This window comes from Cynoglossus semilaevis, chromosome 14 (assembly GCF_000523025.1).
Source record: "Cynoglossus semilaevis isolate Cse_v1.0 chromosome 14, Cse_v1.0, whole genome shotgun sequence".
Lineage (NCBI taxonomy): Eukaryota > Metazoa > Chordata > Actinopteri > Pleuronectiformes > Cynoglossidae > Cynoglossus > Cynoglossus semilaevis.
In genome coordinates, this window is record NC_024320.1 from 27,661,014 (window position 1) to 27,678,385 (window position 17,372).

Consider the following 17,372-nt stretch of genomic DNA (forward strand, 5'->3'; position numbering starts at 1 on the left):
TATACATATATACATATATATGTGTGTATATATATATATATGTATATATATATATATTTATATATATATATATATATATATATATATATACACATACATATATTCCATCCATTGTCATTGGTGGTAAAATATATATATACACACATATAAACATATATGTATATATGTATATGTGTGTGTATATATATATATATATATATATATTTCACCACCAATGACTTGACCCTTAGCTCATCCAACTGTTGAACCCTCGTCACACGATTAGGTACAAAAGGCCAATTTACAACATGGAATTCGATTGGTCTTCTTTAACTCGTGAGACATCGAAGGATTGTGTGATCTGCCCGAGTTGCACTGATATTTAGTTGAAGTCACAGATACAACAAAGACTCTATTCTGCTCTTCAAAGCCACAGTTCAGTTCAGCTCCTGAGGTTCATCTCAGCCACGTTCTAAAACAATCATGTGCTCATTAATAGAGAGCTTTTTACTCTTGAGGTCAACAGAATGTCACCATTAGTCCAATTAGTCCTTTGTTCTTCACGTTTAACTGAAATGACCTGATGAAAAAGAGTGAGCTAGAATCTGTAGCCTTGCAGAGAAAAAGTTATTAAACATTTTTATCTTTTTCTTTTTTTGGGGGGGGAGGGTGGTACCGATATTGTAACCTGCTGCTGATAAAAATCAGAAATGGTTTTCATCATCAACATGAGCCCATGAGGATTTGTGGAGTGTGGTTCAACCTTGCAGATTCATCTCAATTTATTTGTGACACCATGTGAATCACTTGGGCGGGGAAAAAAAAAAAGTCAAAGACATCCAAGGAATTCCAAATCTGAAGCAATAGTTTACAATAACAGGCTAATTTTAGCCACATGTTGCGGTTGCTCAGTGATCCCATTCCTCAGGTTTTCTTTCACAACTGGGTTATTTATCTGCAAAAACCTGTTGTTCATTCCACTGTGGGCTCTGTTTATGGCTGTGTGGGATATTTGAGGGGTAGTAAATTGAGTTAGTGTGGAGTTAAACCAAGTCAACCAAGCAAACGTTTTCATTTTGTTGGACAGAAGTGAGGATTGAGCCTGGGCTTCTTGCTTCCTGTGGGAAAATAGACAAGGAATTTGTCCAGCTGTTCATTGTATTCCCAGTTTGTCTCACTCTGTTTATTCGTCTGTTTTTGTTGTTTTTTTTCTCAGAGAACACGACGGTCCCTAACTTACATGAAGTGAAGGACAATATGACCATGGGAACCACACTGGTGACCAATCCCAACGGAGGATTCCTGGTGAGGAGGAAGTTGCTCTTCATCCTATATGTACATTTTCCATACTGAACTTAAAAGCAGGTCTGAACTTTACATATTTCCCCCTTGTTCTCTTGGCCTTTGCACTGAAAGAAAACAGTGGGGCGGAATTAGCCTCCATGTTTAACAGTGAGAGCTCACGTCCTGGGAATGTAACAGGATACTGTAAATTAGGTGTGTAATATATTAGTACGTGACTATGAGATTAGCAGGGTGTGTAAATAACAGAAACTGTGGACACAGTCTAATGTGGTTAACATGGATGGTAAACTAGCTCTTCCCTATTGTTTACACTGCAATTTCAAACCCCTTAACGTTAATGTAAAACATCTGACATTGGTAGCAATCAACGTGATGTGATTAGCATGCAGCTGATGTACAACTCAGTCCTGGTGAATTTCCCCAGAGGCTGAAATCAGCCTTTTCTTTGGTTACTCTAGTACGAGACTAAAATGAATCTGTACGAGATGGATTGGCAGAAAATTAGGTACAGATAGTGATGGTGACAAGACTAATTATAGGCACGTTTTGTGTTATTTGAAGACTGTTTTACATGGAATACAGTGCTGTGAGAAGGCGGCAGGAGCGGCTGAGAAGCATGTGATTGTGGTGCAAGAACAGCAGTATGTGCTGTGACAGATACCGTAGTTTAAAGTGTGGTTTACCATCAAGCATGTGATTGTGGTGCAAGAACAGCCATTGTGATGGACAATGTGTCAGACTCAAATCACTTCATTCATTAGCCGCATGTTTAACTCTTTTTTATGAAATACTTATTGTTGTAAAATTTGTTTTACCAAAGTGCAGGATGGAATAAATTAATCTTGTAATCGTGTTTTTTTTTCAATCTCAGCAACAGCTTTATTACTGATATTTTTGGCTGAGCATGCATCTTCACATTCATAAAAAAAGTCTTTGGTGGTTCCAATAATGATGCAGACTTTAATGAAATACATCCTTGAAATGTGTCCTTGAAGGTTTAGAAGTACCTTGTGTTTTATACCAGTTAGAAAGGCCTGATGAGGCCTCTGTGGTCAGAGGTGAACTCTCCGATGTTTTATACCAGTTAGAAAGGCCTGATAAGGCGTCTGTGGTCAGAGGTGAACAGACACCGTTCTTCAGGTCTCTTCTGCTGAACTCCTGAGAGGAGAAATGAGTTTGATGACTGTGCTGACAATAACTGAAGGAACAATGTTGTGAATAGTGTTCAAGATGTATTTAAAATGAGACACTCTCATGGCCATAAAGCTACAGGAATGTCTGTAAATCCATATCCATGTTATTTTTCTTGACATTATTCTTAATAACTCCTAAACGCATACATTTGTAAAAGTTCATGCTGTGATAAAAACCCACAAAGCTTTTACATAGTTTTTGTAAGTGTTCCAGCAGTGTTCCTGCCCATTTCTGTAAAACACTAAGTATGTAATTCATCTGGGGAAAGTAGGGAAATGGGGCTAAAAGATTAAATCGATATTTTTTCAATTTTCCATTTACTGAGGGCAATTTTAAAGCCCTAGACCCACACAGGAACTCTTTCTTCGCTGGTCCTTTTCAAACAGTGAATCTGGTTTAAAATAGTCTCAGCTGCTCCTCACGTTGACTCGTTCTTTCCTCTCGGTCTCTGTCTTCAGCAGCGCTGCATCTCTTCTCATCCATGACCTCACACTGGTGGAAACCGAACTATTAATATCCTGTAAATTTTACTGTCTCAGTTTGTTTGTATATGTGTGTGTGTGTCCTGTCTCCACAGGCCTGTGGTCCTCAGTACGGCTACATGTGCGGCCATCAGCAGTACATCTCAGGAGTCTGCGCTAACGTCAGCTCTTCCTTCCAGATCCTCAACTCTGTAGCACCGGGGGTGCAAGGTACGCAGAGAGGGAAAGTGAAAGAGAAAGAGAGAGGAGGGAATTTGTTTCTCAGGATGTTACTACGACTGCACGCAGACTGCTTGTCCGAGATAAGAGATTATAATCTCATCACACAGTGTTAGCTACCACCCATCTACCCTGGCATTAACATCGCCCTCCCTAGGAGAAGATTAGAGCGTTCTTCTCAATGTAAACTCGTCTGTGACGCTACCGCTCCGTGGACGCCCAGCCCTTCTGCTGTGCTGCGTTTGACCAAGTTAGGACACAGTTCACTGAGACTCTACTCTGTGTCCTCAGAAGGAAACAATGTAGCAATCTTGTTTAGCCTCTTCGCTAAACAGTCAATATTTCAATATGTCTATTTCACGTTTCTCTGTCGATGACGAAATGTCTGGAATTATAACGTGAGTCTAGTCAGACATGAGGTCGATGACGAAATGTCTGGAATTATAATGTGAGTCTAGTCAGACATGAGTTGTGTTTTATATGAAGGTTTACGTACAATTTAAAAATACTGTCGACTCCTACTGTAAAGAATGTGTAAATACATTCCTACACAGAATGTTTAATTATAATAATGGTTTTAGTAAAAACAACACAAACGACTGAACATTTAAATGTGTTCAGTCAAAGATAAACTTTTTTTTTGTATATGTCTGATCAAGGGTCGTTACTACTGTGGGTCTTGGCACGACAGGAAGTGGTAGCTGCACTGGTTGTGGTCGTTCTTTCCTGCTCATCAACCTCAGCCAGATTAAATGCAGTTTACAAAAATGATTTGGGACAGAGCACATAATCTACTTGTCCAAGTTGTGCAACAAGGATGCATTACTGTCGAACCGTCATCAACAGCTGGGGAACAGATATTCAATTTGTATTTTTTTTATTTTTGTATGGCTCCACCTTTTGGTATGGCGTCAGTATAAGGTCTGGATTTTCTCTGAATGATTTAGATTTAATGAAGGATCTTGGTTCCTCATACTGTAGGTGTGAATGTGAGTGTGAATCATTTTACCTTTTAACTCGTGTAAGAGGAAGTTAAACCCAAGATTCAAGCTTTTTTTCAAGTTAACTCTGAAATCTGTCTTTTTTTTTTTTTTTTCAGAGTGTGCGCGAAGGAGCTGGATATCGTAATGGTGTTGGATGGATCCAACAGTATCTACCCCTGGAACAGTATCATTGATTTTCTACAGCGTTTCATTGAGAACATTGTGATTGGCCCCAAACTGTCACAGGTCAGTTAATTAAAGACCAGTAGATGTTGTCTACTGCCACTCAGTCATTGGGTGAGGGTGGGGTGGAGTTTACCACAGCGCCACATGTGGACAGGCAAACATTCACACCTATGGTCAATGTCAAGTAAACAATGAGCCTAAACCCAAACACACATGGGGGAATTGAACCAGTGATATTCTGACTGTAAGACAGGAGCATTAATCACTCTTCCACTGTGTGGGCCTTACACTTGAAGTATTTTAAAAAAATGGGATAAATAAAAATATATTCTATTCATCGACTTCCTTCTAATTTTTTATGTCATAATAATGACATTAAATATGGAATTCTCCCTTTAAAAACAGCAGCCATCATTATAACTGACTTTAAATACAGCCCTAATGGACAGTCATCCTCTTAGTCCTTGAAGTCGTTTTAACCTTTGAGTCATACCTTGAGTTTATTTTTAGTCGCCTCTCCCTTTAAAAAGCCGCTGCTTTTCTATGTTTTGAATCTTGGTTTGAGCGATCTGACCAGCAGCACGTGGAGTTTTCCAGTGGGGAAACACTGGAAAACTCTTCTCCCTCTGTTGCCAAGTGGTTACAAGTCACATCTTCCACGGCTGCTGAAGCTCTCTGCCTGCTGTTTAGAGAGAGTCGTCTCATATTAAAGCCACCAGAGCCGACCGCATCATCATCATCATCATCATCATCATCATCATCATCATCAGCAGACTGTCTGGGAGGAGAACAGGGGCAGGGACCTGAACACTGATGAAGAGTACAGTCAACGTTACAGTAAAGACTGTCGGTGTCTGTGTGTGAATTCTTTCAGGTGGGAATCGTGTCCTACGGTGAGACTGTGACCCACAGGGTCAACCTTAGTCAGTTTGACAACACATTGGATCTGCTGGAGTTTGTCAAAGACCTTCCTCAGCAGACGGGGTTCAAGACCATGACCTTCAAGGGCATTGACACTGCCAGGTACCAAACACCAGCGGCAGATTTTAGTAGGTTTTAGTAGATTATGTCAAATCACCAGGGATTTTTACTAAATTCAGATTATCATCTTAAAACTGTATGAACAAAGATGGATTCTGTATGAGACACACACACACACACACCCAGACACACACCCAGACACACCTCTGCCCTCTTGGGTATTTAATTAAAAAGTAAGTTTTAGCATCAAAACCCCTACAATTTCAGCTCCAGCGGTTGCTGATACACTGCTGCTAAATTTAGTGTGTGTCAATTCAGTAAATCCAAACAAAAGTATAAAACACTGCAGTCACAAAATTACACGTCTGAATGTATTCATTATGCAGCTGTTGCTCAAAAACCCATTACCTAAAATTGCTCATTTTGTCTATGGGCCCTGGTGTCAGAAGGTGGGTAGTGCACACAGCTCGATTAGCTTCAGGTTTTTATTTTTAATTTATATTAAAGGCCACACATTAACTATTTTATTTTTGTCCTTAGTTCTTTCTTTTTTATGAGCACCACTAGAAAAACAAAACTATATGTTTGGGCTAAGTAAAAAGTAAGAAAGTAAGTTAAAAAGTAAGACATTTAAAAAGATGTCAGTTTTTAATAATTAAAACATGTTCAGACTTTTTACCATTAAATCACTGTCAGCTGTTTCCTATTCATTTTTTTTTTCTTAAAACTGAAGAATATTTTAAGCGTATTCTCTGATGGAAACTTTTAAAAGTGTGAGGACCAACATGAAGATACGTAGAGAAATAGCTTTGTTATTGTCATAATTAACCTTTTGACTTTGCCACTGTGATTTGCCGATGCAAAGTTAAACCCTGTGACCTCTAACAGTGTTAGACTGTGGCTGGAACACATTACATTTAGACCCTAAATGAGCTGAAGGCAGTAAAAATAGAACCTGATAAGGAGGAAGAAATGAGCCAAACATGTCTTAACAATTTGTATGTGGAAACTAATTTATTCAATCAGACGGATAAACCGAGACCAGTGAGAACTGAGGAGTAAATGAACAGTTTCACCGTGTAGCTGCGTGTGAGCGAAACATTTCGGAGGAAAACATTTCAAATCAGCCAGAGTTTAGTTGAACTAAATCTTCTGAACAAATTTGTTACAATGTTACATCTCATTTAGGGAAGTGTCCTGTGTGTAATAAATGAGACTCTGTGGCCTTAACAGTAGTTTCCACCCGTGTAGGAAAGAAGCCTTCATGCCTGAGCGTGGTGCACGACCTGGGGTGAAGAAGGTCATGGTGATAGTCACTGACGGTGAGTCACATGACTTTCACAATCTGGACAGTGTCATGAAGGACTGCGATGACGACGGCATCGAGAGGTTTGGCATTGCTGTAAGTGTCGTCTCTTCAACTGCACGGACACTAACATTTTTATTCAGACGACAGGGAACCATGTTAATTTACATAAAATTGGCATAATGTATCCATTTTAAGATTGATAGTTGTACGACATCTAGTCACATGGTAACAGACTGTATTCATGGTCCAGGCCGATGTCCTTTCCCAGTTTTAACATCTTAGAGTTGAACAGTTGAATACCACTGTTGATATTGATTTTACTTGAATACCACTGTTACCTCTACTTAATAGCTGAACACCATGTTAATGTAATGTCATACTAGAATCTCACTGTTTATTGAACATCTCTGCCTAAACTTGAATGTCATAGCTACCTCTACGTGATAACCTAACTCTATAGCGGTTACATTTCTATCCGTCAAGTACTGATACTTAAATTGCACCTTATCCCACTCAATCACTTTACTCTAGTACTGAGGCACTACTCATAAGTATATACTGTGTATATAGCCTCATTTACAAACCGGAACTATGTTCACTATTGTTCCCTTAACTTATTCTACGGCTCTTCCTTTTATTATCTTTTACTCTAGTTTGCTCTCTTTTGCTTGCTTTTTTTTCTTTGTTTTGATTGGTTTATTTTAACTTCCTTACCTGTGTATTCAATTGGATACCTCTTTTTTTGCACTATCATGCTGCTCAGCTGTACGTTGAATTGCCCCTCGGGGACAAATAAAGTATTTCTGAATCTGAATCTGAATCTGAAGAGTTGTAGGATGATACGCCACTGTTCGACACCTAGTTGACCATGTTCTATTTCTGTCAACTGGAAGGGTGGACCGTACCTTCCTGAAAGTTGGGATGTCTGACTTCATTGTTCCAAACTACCAGTTATATCTCTGTATCTGAACGCCGTTAATTACAGCAGAGAAACAAACAGTCCTCCAACTCTCAGACGTAAACATTGAACCACTGACGTTGTTAAGATGGTCCTCTGTAATTCCAGGTTTTGGGAGACTACAACCGTCAGAACAAAAGTGCTGATGAGGTGCAGAAGTTCATCAAGGAGATCGAGTCGATCTCCAGTCCACCTTTGAAGGATCACTTCTTCAACGTGTCTGATGAAGTGGCCTTGTTGACTATTGTTGACGCTCTGGGCAGCAAGATTTTTGCCCTGGAAGGTAAGACATCAGTTCTTCTTTGTTCACTGCATTAGGCTGAGAGAAAGAAGCAACACACAAAAAACCCACAACTTCATAGTAAAGATGCAGTATCTGTTCCTGGCCCTGAAATGTTCATGTAATAACGTGTAGTATTTAGCCTGGGCCTATTTAGCTGAACACTGCCCTGATATACCGGCAGGAATTGAAGAAAGATACACACAGTGATCTTCTTCAACAGCTGTGTCTCTCTCATTTTTCATATCCATCTGCTGTCATAGTGAAAAAGTATTTAATTGTTCTGCCTGTTTCTGTCGCACTGACAAACAAAGACAACATTTTGCAGTAAACAATATAATAGTTTTTTGTGTGGAATTGGATCATTTCCCCTGGTACACCTGATGATCTGAAACACATTTTCATCTGTTTTTCCTATTTCATCTTTTTCTTCTTCAGCCACCAAGGGCAACTTCACGACCTCCTTTGAGATGGAGATGTCCCAAACTGGGTTCAGTGCTCATACGTCCAAGGTCAGTCTAAAGCTAACGAATGTTAGCCCAACACGACAGTCATCATGTAACATAAAATGGTTTCGCTCTTACTGTTCTGTAGTTCACAGGAAGGTTCATTCAAAATGTCCTTCAGCTTAGAGGGAACTATTAGCTTTATGTGGCTTCCTGCACGTGTTTCCCCGACATAATGAAGTAATCCAGACACAACTCAGCAGCCTTATCTCTGCTACACCCTGGTCCACTGCAGTCTGGTGAAGGTCCAACACAAACTCACAAAACGTCTTGTACATTGTGTCTTATTGTCCAAGAAGTAAAATAAAGGGAGGAAGGCATCACCAAGACGAGCTTTAGACAAAAACAAAATCACCCAAGTCTGTGACTCGAGTTCATTCAACGTCTTTTAAACCTTTGACACATCTCCAGTTTTCACTCATTGGACATTTTCTCTGTTTACTCAAAGACAAACATGTCCTGTTCCTGCTCCTGACTCACCTTCTTCACCTTTAGCCCCCGTGTCTGTGACTCCATCGTCTCCACCAGCTCACACTGAATGAATGTGAACAATCATGGTCTACTGTAGAAGCAGACACTGGAGGAAGAGAAGCACTCGATGCCTTTTAAATTACGCTCCGTGTCATGTCCTGTGTGACCCCTCCCCTTCCTTACACATAACTCTGTTTCCTGTTTAAAAAAATGCCACTGAACCTTACAAATATTTATGATTTCTCGCTGATGACACCAGCGGGTGTAGGAGTTATGTCTGCTCGTATATTTTAGGAAAGGCTATGAAAAAAAAAGATTTTTACCTTTTGTGGAAATGTTCACTTGGACTGAACAGAATCTTAAAGGGGAAAATATGATACATGTACATTTCAGGATGGGTAACAGCATACTACTGTTAGTAGTATACAAAAAACAAAAAATAATTAATATAAGCTAATAATGGCAACAAAATGTTATAGCTGCCACACAACCATAAATGTCTTAAAAAACATCTTTTATTTGTTTCTCTTGTGCTAGTCTTGCTGCACTTTAGTCATCTGTCATTTGTTTCTAAAACCACTTATCTAGCATATAGCGTATTGTTAGCGTGTAGCCGTCTTCTTGTGCCACGTTTTTACCAATTTTGCTGCGGGAGGTGAAAAGTTTGTCACATATTACAATCGTTTGCCAAATAAGTCCATTTTGGCTCAGGGTTTTAAACTGTTTTTTGGCGTAAATGTTGTGCTTTTCAGCTAGCTTCTGCTAGCATAGCTTTATGGTGGAGTACTACCAAAAACACCAGAGACCTTGAATAAATCCAGGAACCTGTTTCATGAGCCTAATATACAATCAATGAAGTACCTACTGACCCACCCACGTTTTATGTTTCTGAATCAGGATTAGTGTCAACTTTGAACCAAGACTTGACGGAAAACCTGAAAAAAAAAAATTAGAATAGATTATAATTTTATTAGTATATAATTATAATTTTACATTTTTCTTACTTCTCAAACCTGGAAGAACATTTGAAAGGATCTCACTCTTATTCCTTAGAGGCAAAAAGCACCGGGACTTGGTGTAAAAAAAAAAAAAAAAAACATCCCCCAGAATTCCACAAAGCAGGAATTCACCCTAATTGCTGAACTTAAACGGAGAAGAAGTAAAGAATAGCTTTGTAGTTTTATAAGTTGAGATTTTTATTTCCCAGTCAGTCTCCAACACTTTCAGACTTACCCTGGTATTCTTTGAACTGCAAATCGGTTTGCCTAAGAACCGGCAAACAAATAAAACCCATGGTTACAGACAGTGAGTGTTTTCATCACAGTGAGTGAAGTGTGTCCCAAAGCTGAAGGCTGTTATTTCAGCTCACACTATGATTAAGTGAAGTTTGTTCACCGTGTGACTGAGGGAAGTGACTTGTTCCAGAAGAATCACTTGATTCCTTCTGGAACTGTTTAAGAATTGAGAAGAGATTAAGTAAAACTTTCGTCATACCTTTTCTGTTTCCATCATTGCTTCTCACTGATCACTGATAGATTGTCTTAATATAAATCTGATGTGGTGTCTCCTGCAGGATGGTGTCATACTGGGGGCTGTGGGTGCGTATGATTGGAACGGCACGGTGGTGATGTATACTGGGAAAGAAACTATTGTTCCAGAGAATAACCAGTTTTATGACCCGAAGACTGAAGCTGGATATGAAAGGCTGGCTGGATATCTAGGTGAGTTGATATTATTACTATTACTACCACTAATACTACTAGTAGTAGTACTACTACTACTACTACTAGTACTACTACTACTACATTTATACATTTAGGCTAATACTACTACTAGTACTACTACTACATTTATACATACTTTACTTTTTTACATACTTTTATCCAAAGCGACTTACAGAGGAGGATTAACATTATCAAGCATGTGGTTCCTCTGGGAATCGAACCTAGGACTCTCTGCTCTGTCTGCTTACGATTTAGCTTCAATATTATTATTGTTAATAATATTAATTATTATAACAATTTATTTGTAATATTATGGCATGTTGACTTTTTTATCCAAGCTCAAAGGCCCTTTGTTGACGAATGGACGTCTTAATAGTTCCAGCGTTTCCCATCTGTCATCAGGATGTCAGATTATTTAGCTCATTTCCTCTTACATCATCACTCGAATCACCGAACGATAAAAGCAAAGGGCAGCAGCTGTAAAAGTTGACATTATAAACAGCGATCCGTGATCAAGCCTCATTCCAGATCAGTGCTACTTCTCTACAAAACTGAAACAAATGCTTCTGCAGTGTCTGAAGACTGAACGCAGGGAGTACAAGCAACATTTAACAGCTGCGGGACAAAGTTAGTCTCTGTTGAAGGATCCAGATATGTCATTTGTAAACAGTGAGCAGCAGATGTCATATCAATAATATAAACACAGACTCTTCTCTCTGTCCTGATGCCTTTTATGGCTCACAGAGCATCCTGATGTCAAGTTATTTAATCAACATGTCATTTGTTGCCGCGCTGCTAGCTCCAGGCCCATGTACTGTAAACTGTTGGCATACGATCGTTCCTAATGGTCCTGATTGCAGTGTGTGTGTCTTAATGCAAATGTCTGGTGTGTGACTGTGACAGCAGCATGTGACTTCCTGCCAGCTTCCTGTTGATTCATCCACACGTTTCCCATAAACAACAAAACAAAAATAAGTCTTTTAAAAATAGCAATTGTTTGTAATGATGTCATTAGACACAAACACGATTGACAGAATTTAGTTTTGACTTCTGTATTTTCCGTGTTAACGCCATCTTAAGGTTATGACGTTCAGTCAGCATCCACCCCTGACGGAGTCCTGTACATCGGCGGTGCCCCGCGATACAACCACACAGGTCGAGTCGTTATCTATCGCCTGAACAAAGCCAACAACATTGTGGTGACACAGATAATAAAAGGAGAGCAGGTGAGATTAGTTCAGAACATTGAGTGAATTATTTTATAACACAGTTGGGAACTGTGTTAAAGCAGCAACTCTGGTCGTTTGCTCTGATCTCATTCTGCAGATCGGCTCCTACTTTGGCAGTGTGCTGCAGACCGTGGACGTAGACGGCGACTCCTACACCGACCTCCTCCTGGTCGGAGCTCCCATGTACATGGGCTCAGAGAGAGATGAGCAGGGACAGGTCTATGTTTATAGAGCTGAGGTCAGACACAGATATGTACTTCTGAATACTGTTATATGTGTAGTATAATGGGGGGGGGGGGCATTTAAAAGTTCTTCACGTGAATTTTATCAGTCCCTCTGTGGTGTTTATTTTAGGTTTTTTTAATGTTCTTTTGGTTTTGGAAAAAGTAAACACCAGAGGATCTACGTAGCTCATTGGTTTAATATTTTTTAACAAAGTTTTTTTTTAATTCATTTTGGTTAAAAGTTTGAAGGTTTACATGACTATATTATAAGGCAAGAGTTTAACACATAGAGTTTACATTATTTAATTTGTTTGTTGACCCGATCAATAAAACCTAACACAGTTCAGACCCAGAGAAATGTGTCTGAAAAATTTAGTTATTAAAATCAGACACCTTTAAAAGATCAGATTCGTCTCAGAACTTTTTGACTCAATTAGTTTAAGGACTACTGCTGCTGCTGCTGCTGCTGCTGCTGAACACAGTGTGTCAGTGTGTCGTTTGTCATATTTGCTAATTAAACAACGCCTGGCCTATAAAAATGACTGGCAAACAGTTAGAAACATGAATTAATTCCCTCATAAAGTCCTTACTTGTTAAGTATTAGTGTTATTAACCAATCAGCAGTGACCATCTGTGGACTGAGGTGCTGCAGAGTGACGTCCTCACCCTGTGCTCTGGTGTTTTTCTTCTCTTGCCTCATTACCAGGGTGGCCACTTTAAACATGAGTTCACTTTAAAGCCCATCAACCAGTCCTGCTGCACTTCCCATTCAGCCACCTGCACTAATAAAAATGAACCATGTGGAGCCCGGTTTGGTACCGCTATCGCAGCGGTGTCAGATCTCAACCTGGACGGGTTCAATGACGTGGCCATCGGTGCACCACTGGAGAACGACCACCGCGGAGCCGTCTACATCTATCACGGAGATAAGACGTCCCTGAAGGAGAAGTTTGTGCAGGTGGGAGCAGTTGGGTTTTTTTGACACTTTTTGAGACTTGAATGAATTCAGCTGAAATTCTCTCTCTCTCTCTGCTTCCCTGTCCGTGCCCTCAGCGAATCCCTGCAGGCGGTGATGGTAAAAAGGTGAAGTTCTTCGGTCAGTCCATACATGGAGTCATGGATCTGAATGGGGATGGAATCACCGACGTGACCATAGGAGGTCTGGGGGGGGCGTCTCTGTTCTGGTGAGATGTGGCCCATCCTCAGATATAAACAGTCACTCCTTAAACTACACATTCCACTTCAGCCATTAGGGGCAGCGGTGCTTATAGCCCAGAGTCATCATCTTACATGTCTGCTTTGCATTGTCTTATATGGGTTTGGACAGCTGTGTGTGTCCCACTGGGCTTGTAGGCTTGAGACTAACAACTTCCTAATGATCTCTCTGTTAAAACCCCCGGCTTCGTACTTCTCTGCTGGAGTCCTGCCCACAGACTTCAACCCCCAAATACTTCATGGCTTCCCTTCCAGGGCAGACCCTCTCCCACAGTTTCTTCTGGCTGAGGCTCAACTGGGCTGTGTGAAAACTCCATCTCCCATGTGGCCCAGAGTTTAAATAGGATTTGGCAGCAGGCTACGGTTCTGCCTGGGCTGAAATGCGACGGTTGGGTGGAAAGGAAAGGAAAGGAAAGGTGGGGGCCGGTTTTTATGCTCCCTGTGCATCCGTTCCTTGTTCCTTCCCTAAGGAAAGTGAATAAAGGCACTTGGCCTTTACTCGCTTTTTGTCATTTGCTGTCTACACACGGCACTAAAACTTAAAACGACACATTATAAAACAGGTCTGTGACTCATGACATTGTGCGCCTGCTGTCGGAGAAACACGTGGGGTTGATTCTTTTTCGACCTGTTTCAAATGAGATCCAGAGTCAGTACAGGCTGCCACCCAGGGGTGACAAATCAGATGAAGCCATGAGGAGTCATGAGGCAGCGCATGTCGTAAGGAAACAGGAACATTATGTGCTTATCGTAAAGCAGTGGGATCACCTCAAACCCAAACTTAAAAAGTAACAAAGTTACAAGTCAAGTTAAGTCAGTTTTGTTTGTAAACAAAACACATTTGTCTAAGTCAAACGGTACAGTTGAAGGAAGAACGTTATCATTAGTGTTAGACGCAGAAGTAGTTCTGCTGAGATTATATTAGTCATGAATAACAATATGATTAATGACAGAAGTGACACTTCCACAAAAACGCAAAAAAAAAATCTGTAATTCTGCAGTTGACATTTATCAGGAACAAAAGCTGCATATTTTGATTTTACAAATTGTGTAAAGTGTGCAAATACTCAAATGCAGCGTATACTCCCATCATTGTTTGTCGAGATCAGGTATTAGTGTAGAACAAGCAGTGAATGAATCGGCATCATGTCAATGGAAAGGTCAAGGTCAAGGTCAAGCCACATATGTACTTCCTAATAAAGGAGGTTGTGTTTTGAATGTCCTAACACTCTGCTACTGTTCACAATACACTGTATACTGGTATCATCAGGTGCACTGTGGGAAAATGATCCAATTTTACTCATTTGGTCAGAAAACAATGATCCATTTACTGCAAATAATTTGTCTTTTCTCAGTACAATAGTGATGGATAGACAAATGAAATAGTCTTCCACTAGGTGGCAGTAGATGGCTATAAAAACTGAAAAAAAAGAGGAAGAGAATCAGAGCTGTTGAAGAAGATCTTTCACTGTGTCTTTCTTCAATTCCTGGGAGCAGATCAGGGTTGTGTTCGACTAAACATGCCCAGGTTTTACACTTGGTTTATATTAACTACAAAATTAAATCAAGTTTGAAAGAATCTGTTCTGTCTTTGCTCATTAACTTCAGGTCCAGAGACGTCGCAGAACTTCACGCCAACATGACCTTTGACCCTGTTAAAATAAACCTGCAGCAGTCTCAGTACCAGTGTGAGCACGGCGGACGGAAATCTGTGTGTGTGAAGGCCGAGGTGTGCTTCGTCTACAGCATCAAATCTGACAAAGCCAACGACGACTCTGACACAGGTGAGACACCGTTGGCTCTGTGTGAAGCTGTGGTGCGAATTTCGGTCCGTGTTTATCTGACGCCGCTTCTTCTTCTTCTTCTGAATCACTCACCTGCTTTTCATGTAACATTTGATGTTTTCCAGTGATCCACTACGACCTGAACCTGGATGCTCTGCGTGCCAAAGCCAGGGCATCGTTTATGAACTCAGATGATCGCAGGATTACCAAGAACTTCACCATCAAAGAAAGAGAGAGAAAGTGCATCCAGGAGACCTTCATAATGTCGGCAAGTGCTCTGATCTTCACGTGCACATGGTACCAGTTAGGGGTCGCTAAACTGAAAGAGAGCGACCCCTAAACTTTATGGCTCATTTTTAGACCTACTACTGTACAGAGAGTAGCCTGAATATCTTTGTAGTTTTTATAGAGTTCTTGACGTACGTCCGTGCAGCTTGAATTCTAGTTTTTGTCACAGATGTTCCTGGTGTGGTGATTCTGGTCCTAACATAAAACAGACGCGTTTTGATCAAAGCGAGCCGAGTCCAGCCCGCTGCTGCTCCGAGTGATAGACTATCTGCAGACACTGAGAGGAGGAGAGGGTGAAAAACGCCAGTGAAACTCAAGATAAAAGAAAGAGGCTAAAAGAGAAATGAAATGTTTTTTAACAATTTCTAATCTTTCGAAGATTTAAATAAAAAGAAGGGCCTTTGTGTAACTTAAACACTCTTTACATTTACTCTTCTTGACTTTACACAGTCTTTTAGAGTTCAACATACACCTGTCTCATTCAGTATGACACTGAAAGACGTGTGTATGAAATATTTACTCTACCTTCGCTGCTGCTAAGGATTTTTCCAATAGTCGAGAAGCAGAGGAACTAATCAGTGAAAACAGCTGTTATGGTGTGTGTGTGTGTGTGTGTGTGCCAGGCTAGAGGCCATCAGGGATCAGTGAACAAGTGCCAGACTGAAGTCACAGACTGAGGCAGAGCTAAACCAGAGCATTTTTCAGAGAACTGAAGGAAGTGAACCAAAGGAGACACAGTCCTCAACAAGTCATGTGGTTAACTCATTTGGAACATAATAAAAAAAAAAGGTGATTTAAATAATATATATATGTATATATGTATTTAATTACACAAAATATATGTTTATATATATATAATTTTATTACATTTTTACATTAGGTTTGGAACATAATTCTATATATACGCATATATATGTGTGTATATATATATATATATATATATATATACATATATACATACATATATACATATATATACATATATATGTACATATATGTATATATATATGTATATATATATACATACATATATACATATATATGTATATATATATATATATATATTTATACACATATATATGCGTATATATAGAATTATGTTCCAAACCTAATGTAAAAATGTAATAAAATTATATATATATAAACATATATTTTGGGTATATATACATATATGTATATATATATACATATATATACACGCTGGTTTACTCGCTGGTAAAAATATATTGAATTTATGCATCAGGTTTGGATATTACTCAGTACTTTATCTAAAACCTGAAGCTTAGAACATGAACATGATTCTTTAGACGGTGTAAAGAATCAGATTGTGACCTGGTCTGACAGACATCCTCCAGAGTTTTGTGATGGAAACACTGTCTTAGAACTTTTCCAACCTCACCATCTCCTTCATACAGTATGATGCACAAACATGAATGAAACTTGAATGAAATCCACTGGCTCAGCCTAATGGAAGTGAAACATCAATAGCCCACATTGCTGCATCCTGGCCACAGAGCAGCGCTCTGAATTCTTACGTAGCATATGTGGCTCTTGGACTTGTTTGAACCAACAGGTACAGTGTGTACAGCGTGTACTTCACAACCAGAGCGAAGCCTCGTGTTTGCCTCTCTCCCAGGAGCCTTTTGGGTTCAATCAGAATTTGGCACCGGCTCAGAAGGAGTCATATTTATGCCTTACAGTGTGCAGCAGCAGCAGCTCACAATACAAGCCAGACTGGAATGTGAAGCAGTTCTTTTTTCAAATGGTGTCTCCATGTAATAAAATGAGGAGGGCGGGCACACGCCCAGCTTTTTTCACTTATTCTGCTGGATGTGTCCGTTGCTCAAAGGCAATCCACTGTTTGTTATGCACTTACAATACCCAGGCAGCTGTTAGAAGGATGAGTCACAGTAATTGATGTAACTTCCTGATATTTTAGAGTACGGACCCCGAGGCCTTTAGTCTTTGTTTTATCCACCTCAGCTATATTTCACCACGTGATACATATTTTCGGTTAAGTAAAAAAATATCTTGTGCTTTTTTGAGCTTTTTTTT

General features: G+C 39.8%; 1 protein-coding gene across 2 annotated transcripts in view; it reads left to right on the forward strand.

The window, feature by feature from the left end:
• Positions 1 to 17,372, forward strand: part of itga1 (integrin, alpha 1) — a 55,545-nt gene that overhangs the window by 27,686 nt on the left and 10,487 nt on the right. Inside the window, exons 5-18 of one of the 2 annotated variants that reach the window (XM_017039056.2) lie at positions 1,196 to 1,284; positions 3,056 to 3,170; positions 4,281 to 4,408; positions 5,223 to 5,371; positions 6,581 to 6,731; positions 7,705 to 7,879; positions 8,315 to 8,388; positions 10,427 to 10,574; positions 11,658 to 11,803; positions 11,904 to 12,044; positions 12,737 to 12,988; positions 13,084 to 13,214; positions 14,854 to 15,029; positions 15,155 to 15,297. In XM_017039056.2, the coding sequence (XP_016894545.1) occupies positions 1,196 to 1,284; positions 3,056 to 3,170; positions 4,281 to 4,408; positions 5,223 to 5,371; positions 6,581 to 6,731; positions 7,705 to 7,879; positions 8,315 to 8,388; positions 10,427 to 10,574; positions 11,658 to 11,803; positions 11,904 to 12,044; positions 12,737 to 12,988; positions 13,084 to 13,214; positions 14,854 to 15,029; positions 15,155 to 15,297 (2,018 nt within the window). Of the gene's footprint in view, positions 1 to 1,195; positions 1,285 to 3,055; positions 3,171 to 4,278; positions 4,409 to 5,222; positions 5,372 to 6,580; positions 6,732 to 7,704; positions 7,880 to 8,314; positions 8,389 to 10,426; positions 10,575 to 11,657; positions 11,804 to 11,903; positions 12,045 to 12,736; positions 12,989 to 13,083; positions 13,215 to 14,853; positions 15,030 to 15,154; positions 15,298 to 17,372 lie in introns of those variants that run through there. The other variant, XM_025062275.1, reaches the window with a different exon arrangement.